Below are 18317 nucleotides of genomic sequence, written 5' to 3'. Positions count from 1 at the left end.
GTGACACGCACTGACCTTATTAACATCCTGCAAAGGCGGTCAAAGATGCCATGATTCCCTATACTGAAAATTAGTTGTAACAGTGTAGCCTAAGGAGTAGAAATAAAAATAAAAGCAAAAGGAAAGATTTAATAAATAAATACATAAATAAATCCCCAAACTGTTCCTTAACTTGGAGAAAGGTTTAGCAAAAGAATAGAGATATCAAGGAATGTTTATATATAATCTCTACTTCACACTTGGCAATGAAATAATAAATTTTATATATTCATTACAAGAATGCATCCTAAAGACAGGCATTTTAATTTCTGTATAAGCAATGCACATAAAATTTGTCACAAATAGAACTATAATTTAGAATAATAATTAGAATCCATTAAAGTTCTTTTGATTGTTTTTTCTTGTTTTTTTTTAATCTTAATGTAATACAAAATGAGATTTTTAAGCTTTGGTTAATTCGTTTTGCTCAGATTTAAGTAATTCTACAAGCTCCTTATTGCATAAAAATGTGAGGCAGAGGTGAATTGAAGAAGCAGTAATATTAATGCCCCCCTGAATAGCCTATTAAAGATTTTTAAATAGATGCTTAGATCTTCTAATTGTCAATATGAAACTGTCTGAAGAGTTGACATTGTATACACTGAGCCTCTTCTTAACAGCTTTTTCCTAAACTCTCACCATGCTAAACAGTTGATATCTCAGAGGAATTTGCATGAGCATGTCATAGCACTGTTCTGAAAAAGTGAATACAGCCCTTGTGACCAAATTTACAAAGGTGTCTTGATGATTAAAAATGAAGAAAAGTAAGACTTGGAAGGCATTTAGATGGAATAGGTACTTACTCACTGAAGCTTATGTTTTATAAAAACAAGATCCTAGAGAGCCCCATCTTCTTACCATGTTTGTGCATGGAAAAAAAAACCAAACCAAAACAAACAAAAAAACCCCCAAAAAACAAAGAAAAAGGGCAGTCTGGCAGTATAATGCAGTACTGAAAGAGTAAACGCCTAATTCAAACTAAGTGTAATTTTCTAGCTCTTATCCTAGATATATTAAGTAGTAAATAAGTGTTTCTGAATTAGTTAAAAATAAGTTCAGCTATAATGTATTTATATCCTCAGGTATCCCAGAAGCCATTGTATGTTTACTCCCTCAATTAATATTTAAGGTGGAAATGGTCATGTTGGTTACATAAAAAAATGTCTAATTTATAAAGCAGATAATTTTTTTGACTTAAACTTATTTTAATCCTACGAGTTCCCAACCAGTACCCTACCAGTAGTAATTTTCCTTAAAGTTATTGGAAAATATCTTCAATTTGAAAATAAATAGATTGATGTGGTTTCATCTGTTGCCTTTGGGTACTTCTAAGGCAACATTTAGCGATAAAAAGCCAACCGCGATACTGCTACCTTTCTTCATAAAGGCTGGTGGTTTTTTTAATACTTGTGTCATTCTGCGAAAGTTATCTGGGACAGCTTTTTAGGGCCAGAGACTTCTCTGAGCTCATTGTTGAAAAACATAGTGTCTAAGAAACAGACATTTAAAACTTGATTTTTCTAATTTTCTTTCCATCAGCACATTTCTGAGTCCATCTGTGTTTCACAGCTGTTTTGCACATTTTGATTTCTTTCCCTTCTGGTACTGGGATGATCAGGTTTAACCTGAAAACAGCTATCTTTTGATAGCTTTCACATGATACAGTGGAGCTATAATTCTAGATAATGAATAGGGTGTTGAGCCCAGTCATGACCTGCAAGCATGCAACAAATGTGGGAGTGTCATTGGTAAATACATGGGTCAGCCAAGAATCAGCTGCTGCGTGTACCTTCTGACCACATCACATAAATGTGTGGTGGATGGAGATGATGAGAAAAAGTCAGATAACATAATGAGAAACTAATGTGACATTAACAGAAGCAAAAAAATAAGCAGAGGAAAACCACTGAAATTATGCTGTGTACCTGATCTGATGCCCTAGCCTTTGCAAAAGGATGTATTATAAACAAATCTAGTACAGTATAACTTCCCAGTTTCCATCTTACCTTAAAAGCTCCAAATAGAGTGAAAGGAGAAAAGGTCAGATCTTCAGTGTTACTTTTATTGTATTTTGGGTTTGGTATTACAATATAAAGCAGCTTTTCTTTTCAATGGCATTCTGTTTTGAAGTTGAGGATTTTAGAACTCCTTAGTGCCATGTGACAGAATGATTAAGATTTGTAGATTTCTCTTCATGTAACAATGAATACAAAATTTTTGTGGGAAAGAGTGAGCTTATCTAACTGTTGAACAATATTGCTCTGAACTGAAAGATCAATATACACTTAATCCTTTTATAGTTTGAAATTATTTTTCCAAGCACAGCAAAATAAAACCAGGAGTGTTAGGTTCTTACAATTTATATTATATTTATACATTTTAATTTCCCATTTTTTTTTCTGGTTCTCTAACACATCCTTGTGATCTCTAATTTATAGTTTCTGAAGTTGTTAATGTGAGAGATTTATAAGAGATACTAATATAAAAAAAACACAACAGAACAATAATGGTTAGCAGGCACCATGATGACAAGAATAATGCTTATTCCTCACTAAAAGAAATTATTTTTTTAAGTTTTATTGTATTCTGGTTTACCTTTTATTCATTAAAAAGTGTATCAGTCTGCAAGATAATGGTAATGGCATGTTAAATTACAAAATGAAGTGCAATATGGAAGATAAATATTATGCATTGATTTCATTGATGTATGTTCTTTTAGCTAATATAAAGTCTTTTAGAAGAACTATAAGCTATGAGAGGCCTAACATATATTACTCAGCTAAAACTAATCCCAAAGTCACATTACAAATAAGCAACATGAAGTTTGAAGATTTTAAGCCCTATGCTGAAGATATTTTAGTGGTTTTAGTTATACTACGTTAGGCAGTTATTTCAGGGAGGTAAATGGCAGTGAGTTTTGCTCTGTACCACTGAAGATAATGCAAGTTTTATCACCATTTTCAATGAAAAAAAAAATAAATCCAATAAAAAAGCCTCAGAACACACAGCCTGGTTGATATCCAGATACTTACTCAGATTTTAGCCTCATTATAGAAACAAAAGCAGTATTCCTAATTCTTCTCTTCCTTTCCGCACTTTACAGTCTCCCTTTATATCCCTATTATATGGCTGAATTAATAGTAATTTAAAAAGAAATATTTCTAATACTGTAATGTTCAGGTCACTGAGGTGTCCAGTCAGAAACCCTAATCCTCCTCTTCACTGTTTCTGTAGATTATTTCTATAGAGCCAGGATTATTTGTAAAAGGTCTTTTGATACTGCATGTTTTGTAAATACCAAGTAAATAAGTTTGCATGTGTTATTGATCCTTTTTTTTTAGGCTGCTTAGAGTTGAAAGAAGACACTATTGAAAACCTTCTAGCAGCTGCCTGCCTCCTCCAGCTCCCACAAGTAGTAGAGGTTTGCTGCCATTTTCTAATGAAGCTTTTGCACCCATCCAACTGTTTGGGAATAAGAGCATTTGCTGATGCCCAAGGATGCACAGAGCTTATGAAGGTGGCTCACAACTATACCATGGTAAGACAGTTTTAGAATATCAAAATGATGATCTTGTGAATCCTTTGTATCTTCTGTAAGTAAAAGTATCTTGTTAGGTTTTGGCTTGAAGTCATTCTGTACTTTTATGGAACTTTATTTAGTACATGTTCCTTTTGAAACTGTAGGAGTTATGAGAATTGGCCTGCTATGAAGAATGCACTCTCTGCTGAGTAAGAACAGTATGTGCATAGCAAAAGTATTTGTAAGTCCTTAGAATACTTTTAAATAATTGTTCCTTTTTGTTTAGCCTTAAGGCAGCTTTGTAATGGTCATTGTTCTGCACAGGAACAATATCAAGGGAAGCTTTGGGGTGTATTTTTGTCAAGAATTATCCCTCCTTTTATTCGTCTGTGATGTACATTAAGACAGAAATTCGAGGACAAATAATTTTATTGGACACTATTTGAATTTTTCAGTTACATCTGACAGAACAGACATGGCATTAACATTAAAAATTATTCAGAATCAATGAAGCAAAAATATACTACTTATTCAGAAATTAATTCATAATCAATAGCCATTTGATTCTTCATAGTTTCACAAAATTAAAAACATCTGGCTCATGAAGTTAAACTTACATAAAGAGTAGATTATATGTAATTTCTGAGAAATAATGGTCCCTTAAGGTCTATATTAAAATTATTATTGAAGTAATAGAGCAGGATTCAATGAATCTGCTTTGCTTCTGCAGCAGTTATGTCTTTATTTTATTTATTCTTTTCTGTGACTACTACGATGTTGTAATTTACAGGTTTAACTGCATTTATCTTATCACTGCAGCTCAGGTAGTTATACCCATTTTACGTTTATGGAGCTTGTTCTGTGGCTGGTTTTAATTATCTCTGTATTTAGGTATCTAAAACATAGATTTCCAGGTCCAAGATAGTAATTTTAACTTTCGTCTGTCAGTGGAGAGTAATAAGCTGTTAGAACAACATTTATATGATCTACCTTAGAATGAGATTACATTAGAATTGAACAGGTTTAGGTTAAAAAAATTCAACCTTTTTTAAAAAAAAAATTATGTTTTACTTTGATATTTTCACTTCTTTATGAGTGAAAAGCAATATAATGAATAAAGAAAAAAAGTAAAAAACCCTAATAAAGAAAACCCTTGATTAAAAAAAAAAATCCCCTGATTCTTAAAACAATTTATGGAAATATTTTTTGGGTGAATATATTGCTCATTATTGTACATTTGAAGACTTGTGACTGATACATATCTTACGTATCACAAAGTTCACAAAGATATGTTCACATTTTTAGGATATTAGGTGTATTATATTATCTACTATTGTTTTTAATGGTCACGTCTAAAACCTTAATTATGTGTAATAGGCAAATCACCAACAAAGGCTGGTAGATCAGAAAGGAAGTCAATTGTAATTAAGCAAGCTCTGATGTAATTATATTTACATTTGCAAGCACGCATGATAGTCACACTTTCTCTTTGCTACAAAGAAAAATAATCACATCTATTCAGTTATGCAATTACAATATGTTTTCTGTACATGATTAGACTTCCAAGCCAGTGAAAACATAATCCTAAAAGTTAAGCTTCATAGTGCATGATATTTTCATAGGCATTATGAAAAATCTCGTATCTATTTCATTTACTGTTTTGTGTTCAAGGGTGTGGATGATCAGTTGTGAGTGGGGGAAGGGTGTCTTGCCTGTCTGAGTACAAAACTGATTCAGAGGGAATCTATGTAAAAGAAAAGTGGTTATTTCTTCTACACATGTGCATAACTGGGAAAAACTTCTACAGTGCAGGGAAGATGCTCTGGAGAGTGTGTTAGAGGAACAGCAAACAGACGTTGCCGTGTGAAGAAAGGGTAGGAAAGCAACGAGCAGAGTAAAGAGCAGATGCATAGTCTCCAAGGTGACAGAAAACATTATTTTTATCTTCAGTCTCCAGAGAAATAGTATGAACTGTGATGAGAGCAAATGCAATGTAGGGCAAGGGGGGGTTTCTTAACAATCCATGCCGATCCTATGCAGAAGATTTGAGGGGAAGCTCTCTGTAAAAAAAGCATGGGGAAATCCTTAATTTTAAAAAGTTCTCATGCTTTCAAGATAACTTTGAGGTCCTGCCTTTAAAGCCTATCAGGGTGCTTTCTTTTAGAGTTGGAAGTGATGTATTTCAGATTCTGGCTCTGTGAATCCTCTTCCAAGGTGTCATTTCAAAAGCTTGTTTGTTGTGCATAGGTAGTAATAGTACTTCCTTAACTCTGTCATTTTATGTCATTGTTTGCTCCTAAAAATTCACCATTCTTTGAAAGCTATAGAAAATAAATAGCTTAAGAAGTTTCTGATATGAAGGCAGAGTAATGGATTAGTGGATGCAGCTTTCAAAGTTTGGGTGTTTCTGCTTTCTAGAGAAAAATAATTTTTCTCCATGAAAATGTGAAACATTAAACAGGTGAAGAGAATTTTCCTTAGCTTATTTTCTTAAAAATTTACTTAAATTACTAATCATATAAACAGTGGAAATTTTAAAGAATTAACCTCTGATATATGAAAAGGACATACTGGGACAAAACTTGTGGGGGAGGGAAAGGTTTGAGAGAACTCTAACAGCTTTTGAAGAGAGAAATAATATTATCATTTTTTTCTACGTTTTTTTCAAATCCTTAGAAATATTGAGTCTCTTTCTGGATATTTAGCACTATAGTGCCAGAGAAGGTTAATAATATATCAGTTCAGTGAACAGGGGATTATAGCTGACTGTCTGAATAACTAGTTCTAGAATGCTAATTGTCATAATATTTTTTTTAATAAAGTACAAATAACAAATCTAAACGGAATTGATACAAAGTAAAGAAAAAGTGATGGTAATGACAGAAATTGTATACCTTTCATCTTATTCTTACATCTAAAAAAATATCTACTCTACATTAGGCTCAAAAAAACTTTTTTACTCCACTGTATGTCTCTTAAATATTGTAGCCAAAAATTGTCAAAACCAAAATTAATAATTCTTATTCTACTAACCATAATGCTATAGAGAAATACAGCTAGGCCTGACCCAAAAGAATAGTGCTGTACCATAAAGTTTTTTGAGGTAAAAAACTTAAAAAAACCCCAGTAACTCTACAGGAATGAGGAGCAAGACAAATTTTTTCAAGTATCTTGCAAAAATTAATTTGTAGACATGGCATATGCTATAGAATGTCTAATAATCTTGAGCTATGACTCAAGTTAAATTTCATCTTGGAATAATTTTGCTTTTTAGTTAATTACATGGGTTACATTGATTATTAATTGATTCCTAATAAATAAATAAATAGATAGATAGATAGCTAAATATATAAATAGTACTCATTCTCTGTCCCCTTAGTTGAGGTACTTGTTTGAAGTGCTGGAACATTAGGATAACTCTCTGACTGCCTTGTACCTGGTAAATGTCTTACAGCTTTCCTCCACCATTTAGTTTTAAGTAGAAAGTCATTCACAGTTGTTTTCACAATAGCATTTTAATGAAAATAATTTAATTTTCATGAAAATGGTTTGCTTCATTGAATTTCCATAAATGTTTTAATTTTCATTTTTCAAAAGCAATTTCCTTGCCTAGTTTCAGACTTGGTATTTACAGGTTCTAAATTGCACTGTTGTTCATCAAACATAAATAATCTATATATATATACAAAACAGCTTGCTTTGTGCTTCTACATAATGTGTTATGAGGGCAAGGCATTTGATCTTGGATATTTCTTATATTGAAGAAGAAATAGCTGCTAAAGAGCAGACTAATGAATTTTAGAATACTGTTGACTTCAGGAGTTATGTTGTTTCCAACACATGTTTTCTGTCACATTAAATAACTTTAATTTCCCTCAATTATGAAATCTGTGGAATCCATGAATATGAATTTTTTATTTGCATAATTGACAGAAGTATGTCCAGACTTAATTCAAATGTGACCAACTTTTTTTCAAAACACAGGGTCATTGCTGAGCATGGAGAAAGCTTCTAATAGAAGTAAAATTCATGAACTGTAGAGGTACATACCCATTTCCATGAACAGGGGTATAATATCCCTGGTATTTCCTGAGATATTTAGTCTGCAGTGTCAAATATCAAATTGTTGTTTTGAAATGCAGAGTCTAAGCGAAGAAAATAAATTGTATGCATGGAGGATGAGAGGCAGTGAGGAAATGAACATCAGAAAAGCCGTGAAGCAAAACATAAGAACATTTGAAAAATCTTTAGAAAATACACTGGCCAAATAACAAGTTATGAGGTTAGTGGGCAAAGAGAGGAAGGCAGACTTTGTAAAAAGTTGGAGATTTCTGTTTGCATTCCCAGTACTTCTTATAAATGGAACTTGGATAGCAACATTTTAAATTAAAATATTAGAAACAAGAGTTTAAAAATAAGAGCAAAAGTTTCCTTGGTTTCTTTTTTTTAGGCACATCAGATTTAATGTGGGTTAGCTTGTTTCTGAGGTATGAAATTGCCCTGGCAATGTTTTATGGTGTGATTTTTCAGGTTTGTTGTTTGTTTCATTGGTTTGTGTTTGTTGGGTTTTGTTTTGATGTTTTTTGGTTGTTTTGTTTTTTTTTTTAAATTAATCAGCTAATTTAAATGGAAGCAGAAATACCCTTGTCCCTTTTGATTTGAGACTTCTGTACTTAATTACAATCTGGGCTTTTACTAGCTTGTAAACTTATAAATTTTCAATATGCAAAGCCATATGTCTGACAACTTTAAATTCCTAATTTATTGTCAGTTGTATGATAGTACAGTGAAATGGATATGTAATGTCTTCTAAAAAACTCCCCCCCAAAAAAGCAGCAAAATGGAACTTATCATTATGCAGATGCAATCTTCTAACAAGCATTTTTAGTGGAAGTCCTTTATTATTCTAGTTATCAGGGTTTCATATATAGGGAAGCTAACCTCTGAAGTCAGCAGTGTATCAGCTTGTCATACTTTCCAGAAATTAGAGTCATAGTGTATGGTCTTACCTGTTTCTTTGTAATTCCAGTCTTAATTCCAAACTGTGATGGCAACCTTGCTGGGATGCAATTATTTTTAGAATGTTACTTTTTATAATATACTTTATTTTGAAGTATTACATATTTACTTCTGAAAGATTGTAATAGACCATGCCAGTTTAAGAACTCTGTGGTCTTGATATATCATTAAACCTTCTAATAACAACTACTTTTCTACATTAGTAAACATTGAGAGAGGAAAAGTATGTTGCATTTTTCCTTGAAAAGATAATTGCAGTTTGGTTTTAAAACATGGGAAATTCTAAAAAATTTATTCATACTTTTAAGGTTTTGAATACAACTGTAGTTTGCTTTCTCTCTCCCAGTAAAGAACATGGTTCTGCTTGTATTATGATTTATAGGTAATGTTTAGTAATTCAGAATATGACATTCCAAGTTACACTACCAGTTTCTTCATTTCAGTATCCTGCCATTTAACTGAAGCCCAATTTGTTTCAAATGGAAAACTGAAATACTCATATATACAACTATTTAATTTCAGTGCTTTACCTCTCAGGAAACATTACTTAAACCTTGGTGATCATTCTGCAGTCTTGAAATCACAGTTTTAGTATTAAGATTATAGAGCTTGTTCCACATTTTTATTTACCATATTCCAAGATGAGTTGCTAAACAAAAACTTGGAAAATCTTCACATTACTTTGATGCACTGAGTAGGAGGATGGCCATAAGTAAAATTTCCGTTACCAGAAGAACATTTATGCATAAAGTGATTGATGTGTCTCTAACCCAGTCAAAATGTTAGCAATATAAAGGAACCTAACATATGTTGCAGTTTCAAGCCCAGGAGTTGCAGAATGTTTGCGAGTGCCTTTGAGTGAAGTGCTAGAAGGTGTTTAGTCCCTCATAGACACAGTTCTGTGCTTCACACTGCAAGGGTCATTAGTCCCAGCACAGCAAAACATTATTCAAACTTAATTATAAGTGCGTAAGCAATCTCAGTGACATGTACTGACTCTGTAGACCCTTTAACTTACTGAGAATTCTGATTATACTGCAGATGGAGCAACTATTTCATTTATGAGAAGTGACTTATGCAAATTTTTAAATTATCTTTTATGGTGAAGAGCTTCAGTAATCATGCTATTAGTTATGTTTATTTTCTAAGTCATAGAATTTCACAGTTAAAACTTGGTGGGGTGGAGTGGAGAAGGAGTGACTTCTAAAACTTTCCTATCCAGTTCCATTTATAACAGCTCATCCTGAAGCATGTTAAAATATTGTAACAATATTCCATATCAAATTAAGAAAAATATTATTGAGATATTGATAGATGGTGATGACAGTCATTAATGAGTTGTGGCTGTACATTCAGACATCAGTGGTTTATTTCAGTGTTAATATGGCTTTAATTAAGGTCAGATAACAACTGAAGCAAGCAAACGATCTAGTACTGTAATTTTAAGTTCTTTAGCATATGCTGTTTAACATGATTTATATACATGGTCATCAGCTGGCTTTCTATTTAAAACAACTGAATAGATACTGGTCAATAGATACTGACCAGATATCAGCTTTATTAACTTCATATCGTATTTTGGTTTGACCTCCTTATCACCACATTGGTGACATATGGATAGATAGAAAATGAGATGGCTGGAAAGCTGACTGGACAGACAGATGCAGAGTGGTGATCTGTAGTGAAAAGTCCAGCTGGTGACCAATAAATAGTGACATTCCTCAGGGATCACTTCAGGGTCCAATACAGTTTAAGAACTTTATTAATGCTCTAGATGATAGCATGGAGTTCTCTCCCAGTGAGTTTGCAGATATTGCCCAACTTGCAGGGGGAGCTGATCAATGTGTTTGAGGAGAAGGCTGCTATTTAGAGGGCAGGCTGGAAAAATGGGCTAACAAGAACATCACAAAGTTCAGCAAAGGGAAACATGCAGTCCTGTGAACTGAGGACAAATAACTAGATGCAGTAGTACAGGCTGAGGAGTGACTGTCAAGGAAGCAGCTCCGCAGAAAAGGACCTGGGGGTCCAGAAAGACACCAAGTTGAATGTAAACCAGCAATATACCCTAGCAGCAAGAAGGCAAACAACATCCTGGGAGGTATTAGTGTGAATAAGCAAACTGAAGGAGGTGATCCTGATCCTTCCCTGTTTGGCACCCATGATACCGCATATGAAGTGCTGTGTCTACTTTGGTGTTTCTCAGTACAGGAGAGACTTGGATCCATCAACCACTTTATTCATAAATGTTCTTCTGGTCATGGAAATTTTACTTATGGCCATCCTTCTACTCAGTGCATCAACATGGGGTAGTTGAATACTAGAAAAGCAAAACCCAGTGCAGTTTTTGGGATCTGTTCATGGAGTTATCCAGGACTTTACTGAAAGTGTTGCTGAGTAACTTGACTTAGATGTGTACTGAGGAGGAAGTTTGGCTAGATGACCTCCAGAGGTCACTGAACCAAAATTACTCTTTGAGGCTATTAAATGTATCTCCTGTACATTTTCAATGCTCTTAGATATCAGCTGTGTAACCAGGGAAACATGAAGCAAAAGTTCAGCTATTTCTATTTTTTTAAAATTTTATTTTTTAATCAATGTGCAACAGATGGGATTACTGGAGCTAACATTTAATTGACTTTTGTTAGCAAAAGTATTGGTAGCATGTTGACAAGTTATCAGTAACACACAGAAATTTTAAAGCATTGTGCAGTTTTCTGTTTCTTATGTTCTGTCAGGCAAACATTTCCAAAATATATTATTGTACAACATGCCTACTTGCACTGTAAATAGCAAATACAAATGTGCAAGAAGACTTGTGCAGGCTATGTTCAGACTTTATGGCATCTTACACTTAATGGATGCTCTCTTAAGATTTTTTTCATAGGACAGATAGTGTTCATAGAAAACTAGAGTGACTCCAGACAGCAATAGAACCTTTTTTCATTTGTTTTCTTTTCTGTTTTATCATTGCTTCTTCAAAAGCCCTATTTAAACATCTGTCCAGCCACCTAAGAGTATATTGTGATAGATTACAATACTCAAGCAGCTATGGAAGAGAATGTGTCACACACCGGAAGGTGACATCATTGTTATTCACACAGATGAACATTTATTTGTCTAAAATTTCAATATATTATGTTCTTAACACTTGGAGGGAAAAGAAAGGAATAGTTTTGAGGAAAATACTTTAAGGAAAAAACTTTTAACATAGGACACTTCCATTCATAGCAGTATTTATTTAGTTTTTTAACTTGGAAAACAATTATTTACTCAACTGGAAATGTTGCAGCTACTGTAGTGTAATGAGAATATTGGTTTTAATGCACATTACATGCACTTTTAAAAGTGAATTGGTGTTGCAAGATCTGTTTAAGTTTCTGAGATTTTTGACTCAAATTTAACAGAAATTAAGTATGTGCAAGAAATTATCTTGGGACATGCTGGGGGGGGTCAGTGTTATTTAATTGGAACATAAAATGACTCCATATACCTATGACTAAAGTGGACATAGTAACCCACTGAACATGTTTTTCAGGGGGAGAGAGAATTGGAACCAGACTCTCTTAAAAAAATGATTAAAAAAATCAGATAACTTCACTTGTCTTTTTAAATTCTGATTGTTAAAGTTGTTATTTTTACATTCCAACTGTTTTGAGTTTTAAGACCTTTTTCTCTCCTGCATCCTTTGGCCCAGTAAAATTAAGTTGAAAATATTCCAAAGAAACCAGAAGAAATTAGATAACTAATAAAACCAGAGATGCAGAGATAAAAGAAAAACATTTTGGAATTCACTGGATCACTTACATTTGAGCTGGAATTATATATTTTGAGTTTAGAATTTTCTCCATTTTACCACTTTAAAGCCATACTAGCAATACACAAAAGTAAAAAAGACTGAAACAGTGCAGACACAAACAAGAGCCCCAAAATGCTTACTACTTTCAACCAAAACACATTTGATCTTTACATACAAAACTAAGCTTAAGCTAGTTTATTCATCTTGATCGTATGACTTTCTTAAAATATGACAGTAGTATTCTTTTCTTTTTTTTTTTTTTTGGTCAGGACTCTAAACTTTTATTCTGACTATTGTTATGACTCTTGCTTCCAATTTCTCTTTTTTTCTTCTTTGAAAAGAAATTGTACTTTGTAGATCACTTTTCACACTTTAGTATTTTTCAGATTCTTGTTTGAAAGTAATAATCAGCACTTAGCACAGTGTGCTGCTTTGTTACAAGTTCTCCTTAGTACAGCTGTGACATGGCTTGTTACAGTACCACTCCATCAAGACACAGTAGGAGGAGACAAAAGTAGGAGCATTTCAAGAACTAGCATATGGACAACAAGATAATTAATATGAAACAGAGAAGACAACTGCTGGTAGTAAAATGCTGTGAAATCTACAGGAAAATAGTTAAGCAAATAGTCTATAGTGCATAATCACAATGTGATGGCTTCTTTGTCATCAGGAGCTTCAATTTTATTGCCTAAATGCCGCATTAAAAAGGTTAGTATGGCAGAATGCTGTATTATTCCTAGAGAGTGCTGTGATGAAAAGTAGCACTCCCATCTCAGTAATCTTTTTACACTGTACACAGGACTCAACAGTTCCTATGGTTTTAATTTGTTTTTCAAGTTTATTCTGTTTCCAGAAACCTGAAAATTCAGCAGCAACATTAATATCTCATTGAACTAATACTTATTATGCTTCAGAGTGCTGGCAGAAATACAATTTCATATTAAGGGTACTTTGATATGTCTCTTCTTTCTTCAGTGGGTCTGGTGATGGTTTGTCTGTCAGGTCAGCAGATCTACATCTCAATCTCTCGAGTGAAGAATATATCAATTTATAAATCCTGCTTCATCTTACAGAACTGTAGACATAAATATATTACTGTCCATAGAGGTAGCTCAGGGCAAGCAGGCTGAACCTAAAAAGCATTGGTGGGTACCTAAAATCAGTTAGCATGAGTCTGTGTCAGCACATACAGAACTGCAAATATCACACTAAAAAAGCACTCCAAAGACAGTGAATTTAGAGGATTTTCTGGGCATTCATGGAAAACAGTGAAGATGAGAATCAAGACAGCTGAATTTTGTAACTGTAAATTCAAAGCCTTTGAATCTGCAAACTAGTGTAAAATCAAATACCTGACATGTGTACATGTCTTTGGCAAGATTGAAGGCTATGTTGCAGTACCGGTGATAAACAGTCTTTGTTTTCATTAAAGGGAAACCAAGGGTGACTAAGTAAAAAACTCTTGAGAGTACTTAGATTGTGTATGTAGTAGAAAATTAGAAGTGGAGGACTAAATTATCTGAAAATGCAATATGTAGTGAAGTTCCAGTTCAGGGGTACCAAGAAAGCCTGACATAACTGTAAGTGGGTTTTCTGTCTACTATTCCCCATACTATAGGCTTTAATAGAGGTTCTTTAGTGTAGAAAGAAGACCAACGAGTCCTTTCTGTGGGCTTCTCAGATAACAGAGAAGGGGAGATAGCCTAACTGGAATACCTAGCTGGTAGGAGGGGACAAGGAATGACAATGTACAGGATGATTGAACTGAAACTAACATGGAGACCTCTGGTAGGGAAAACAGAAGAAGGGAAGATAGAGGAATGGGACACAATAGAAAAATGAATTGTAAGCATTAGGCTATGATTGAGAAAGTAAACAGAAAAGTTTATGACCAATAGAAATCTTTCTCTGTGGAAACCTCATAACCAAGAATCTCTTCTCCAGTCATTGCTCTGCTTTCTGCAATTATCAGTGGGTCACATCCTCAAAATGGCATATTCTGAAAGCTTAAAACTTAGTTTTAATATTATTTTAATTAAATTTTGATATATAACACATTCCATTTATACAAGTATCTCTTAAGCACTGGGTGGTATATAAAGGAGTATTTACTGTCAGTCAAGAGGAGACTATGATTTGTCTTTCAAAAGAAAAAGATTTACTGAGTTACTGATTTAGAGATGGTGCTTTTCATTTCCACAGTTAAGGCATACCTGATGGCTAATTTTTGGTAATAATAGCGAAAACCTGAGATTCATCTGTCTGACAGTAACTCTTTCAGTATAATGCAAAACAGAAGGCTCATTTCTTTGTTGACTAAATCAGGAAGAATTTGAAATCATACAAAAATAAAGTTAACATCTCAGAGAATGATACCTCTTTTGATGCTTTTGGTACTGTTCAGACAACAGTTCAGAGTAAAGGTTAGCGCAGCTGTCCCCTGAAACAGCAGAAACGGAAGCTTTACAGTGTTCCGTCAACACACATCCTTCAGTACAATAGTGACAGATTAGAGAATCATAATACAGAGATACTGGGAAAAAAACATAATCTGCAAGTGTTTCTTCCTAACTGGAGCCAAGGGAGCAGAAAGAGCTCCATATATATTTCAAAAAAACCCTAATTATTGATAGACAAGACTTGGGTCTTTCCATCTCATTGGCATATTACTCCATCCAGAGCCTAAAAGTTGTGGTGAATGCCGGTTCATAATATATTTTGTTATTCACATTTAGAACATTTCTTGTGATATTGCAAACTTTAGGAAAGTTGTTTTGGGTTTTTTTTTTCTTTCCTCATGGGAACATCACAGCCTTGCCTTAATAAGGAATTGGGTAACTAAATAGAATGAGCCACAGCTGACAATACAATGCAAAGAGTGTGATAAGCCTTGGTACAGGCTGTGGGTCAGCAAAGGAGAACAAAACCTGAAAGTGCCAGAAAGATAAATAATATCGTCATGGACTGATTTTATTGGCAGCCTGTGCGACACCCCACTCCACCCCACACACACCCTGGTAGTAGAGACTGGGACCAGAAGGACAGGGGAAGGGGGGATACTGTTGTGCAGGCATCCAACACTGAGCTGGAAAACGTGTTGCATTTCCCCAGGCCCCGCTGTGCCAACTCGCATTTAGGGCCAGCTTCAGTAACTGGAACTGTATGTGGGTTGTATGTGTGGGAGAGTGAAGTTTTTCTTGACACAGCTTATCCGCTGCTTTGGTTCAGTTATTAAATTGTACTTTGCAGCATCACACTGTCTAGTGCTCTTTCTGCCTGCCCCCTCCCCCTTGACAACTGTTCATCATGCTTTTTTCTTGGCACTAAGAAATACCATACTGTCATATGTTGACTAGAAATCTTCCTTACTAGAAGTACTTTTTTTATTTCTTCATGGAAATATGTACTGTGAAAACTCTTAAATTTTTGTAACTCATTTAGACTTAAAGGTATTGAAGATGTTGTAATAGATGATACCCACAACGAGGGCAGTATTAAAAAAAATAAATAAAATACTCTGAACCATGTACTTTTATTTAAAAATTAGAAAGTTGCAATTGCATCTTTATTAAAAAAGCTGAACTGCATTGGATCTGCTTTCTTTGTACAGCTTGTTCTAAAAAAGAAAATAAGAATGTATGCAGCACCAACAAGATTCAACATGCAATTTTTATATGATCAACTTGTAAAATAAATGAGAAGCATAGACTAACAATTGTAGCTATATCTAATGTATTAGATAATGTATTTTTTTGCCTTTCCCTGTCTTTCACACTACCATTTTTTTTCACCTTTCCCTCCTCCTTCCTTCCTCTTTCCTTCCTCTCCATCTCCCTCCTTTTCACGTTCCCTCTGCCCCTTTCCTCTCCCTCCCATTCTCTTCCGGCTTTGCTGCCTTCCTGCCCTCCCTTCTTCCTGCCTGCCTCCTTTTCTTTCCTCTTTTCCTTTCCCTTTTCCTTTTCATTTTTCCTTTTTCCTTTCCTTACTTTTTCTTTTTCTCCTTTTTCTTTTTCTTTTTCCTTTTCTATTTGTTTTTCTTTTTCCTTTTTCCCTTTTCCTTTTCCTTTTCCTTTTCCTTCTCCTTCTCCTTCTCCTTCTCCTTCTCCCCTTTTTTATTTCCATTCTTTACTGTCTTTCCATACAGCCTGTGTGGATCTTGCACCTCTTGGTCACTTTCATTGCAGCTTGTTGTACTTCTTGGTTACTACTACTAAGTAGTAATGCATTTTAATAATTGTGTCTAGTAATTGTGTGTTACACAGAGACTGTGTAACTGAAACCTTAAAAATTAAGCTAGAAAGGCAGAAAACACAGAGAAGTCAATAAGGATTACTGGAAATGACAATATATGTGAGCTTCAGCTGTTTGGGTATGCTGTTCATTCATTGCCTCCTTTTCTTCTGCTCTTTATGGTATGTTTTCATTGCCTCCATCAATTTCATGGGAATTGTAGGATGAACAGTAGGATTTTCCAAGTATCAATAGCAAAGTTGTTTAATTTGGAGATTTTCTGGGAAAGTTCTTCATCACTGTTTGCAACTTGTACACTTAAAAATAAATTGTATTATAAGCAGGTGTTGAGTTACTGCATCTCCCTATTATAATTGAACTCTTACTACCTTACACCCTTAATAGTACTTAGTAAAATTCTCAATGAGTTCCTCTAAATATGAGTACTTTTATCTCCAGCATAACGAAGATGAAACCAAGATACAAGTAATTAAAATTACTTAACCTAATCCCATCAAATACTAAGGCATTTAAATCTTCATTATATTGAAGTCCTACACATTTTAACAGATATGTATCTGTTTTAACGGAAGTAATCTAATTCTACTGTGACTATGTTCACCTGTTGTGGTTTAATCCCAGTAGGCAACTCAGTCCCACACAGCCACGCACTCACTCCCCTCTGGTGGGATGGGGAAGAGGATCGGAAGGGTAACAGTGAGAAAACCCAGGAGCTGAGATGAAGACAGTTTAATAGGTAAAGCAAAAGCTGTGCACACAAGCAAAGCCAGACAAGGAATTCATTCACCACTGCCCATGGGCAGGCAGGTGCTCAGCCATTCCCAGGAGAGCAGGGCTCCATCACGCGTAACGGTTGCTAGGGAAGACAAAGGCCGAACTCTGAAAATCCTCCCCCTTCCTTCTTCTTCCCTCAGCTCGATATGCTGACCATGATGTCATATGGTATGGAATATCGCTTTGGTCAGTTGGGGTCAGCTGTCCTGTCTGTGTATCCCTCCCCCCAGCTTCTTGTGCCCCCCAGCCTACTCACTTGGTGGGGTGGGCTGAGGAGCAGCAAAGGCCCAGGCTCTGTGTCAGCCCCTGCTCAGCAGTAACCAAACCATCCCTCTATTAGCGACACTGTTTCCAGCACAAATCCAAAACATAGCCCCATACCAGCTGCTAGGAAGAAATTGGACTCTTATCCCTGCCAAAACCAGTACAACCAAGAAATTTGTTACTTTCTAAGTGTATGTGAGAAACTGGTTAACTTCATAACTTCAAATGCTCATAAAAATGTTTCTCATATTTTCTGAAAATATGACCCATGCTGACATGGAATGAAAGCAGTAATTTTTTTCTGTTGCAAGGGTTTACATTTTATAGAGAATAGGTAACTTCTGTCAGGTAGAGAAGACACTTCTAAATTAATAATTATAGCTAATCCCCACTCCTTTGCCTGCATATTGTCTCTTTTCATGATCAGGCTTGTCTTACTATTTTATGATCCCCTATATATGTCACCCCACTTTTGTGACACCCAGTGGACTTGCAGCCTAGCAGAAAAAAACCAACTTTTCTATAGCATAAGAGGAGTGACTCATAAACTAAAAAAGAAAGAAAAGAAGGAAAGATAACGGAGAAAACAATTTAAAACCCCCAGCTTTTTATTTAAGTGTTAACTTTAAATAATTTCTAACATTTTGGAAT

At 34.6% G+C, this 18317-nt stretch overlaps 1 protein-coding gene across 4 annotated transcripts in view; it reads left to right on the top strand.

The window, feature by feature from the left end:
• KLHL1 (kelch like family member 1) overlaps nucleotides 1-18317 on the top strand; it is a 240184-nt gene that overhangs the window by 93305 nt on the left and 128562 nt on the right. For all 4 annotated transcript variants that reach the window (XR_008820324.1, XM_056329293.1, XM_056329292.1 and 1 more), the window contains one exon: nucleotides 3381-3577. Coding sequence is in view for 3 of the 4 variants with exons in the window: in XM_056329293.1 (XP_056185268.1) it covers nucleotides 3381-3577 (197 nt within the window). In the remaining variant the exon portion in view is untranslated. The remainder of the gene's footprint in view (nucleotides 1-3380; nucleotides 3578-18317) is intronic.

This window comes from Falco biarmicus, chromosome 2 (assembly GCF_023638135.1).
Source record: "Falco biarmicus isolate bFalBia1 chromosome 2, bFalBia1.pri, whole genome shotgun sequence".
Taxonomy (NCBI): Eukaryota; Metazoa; Chordata; class Aves; order Falconiformes; family Falconidae; genus Falco; species Falco biarmicus.
This window is presented reverse-complemented; position numbering and strand designations above follow the sequence as displayed.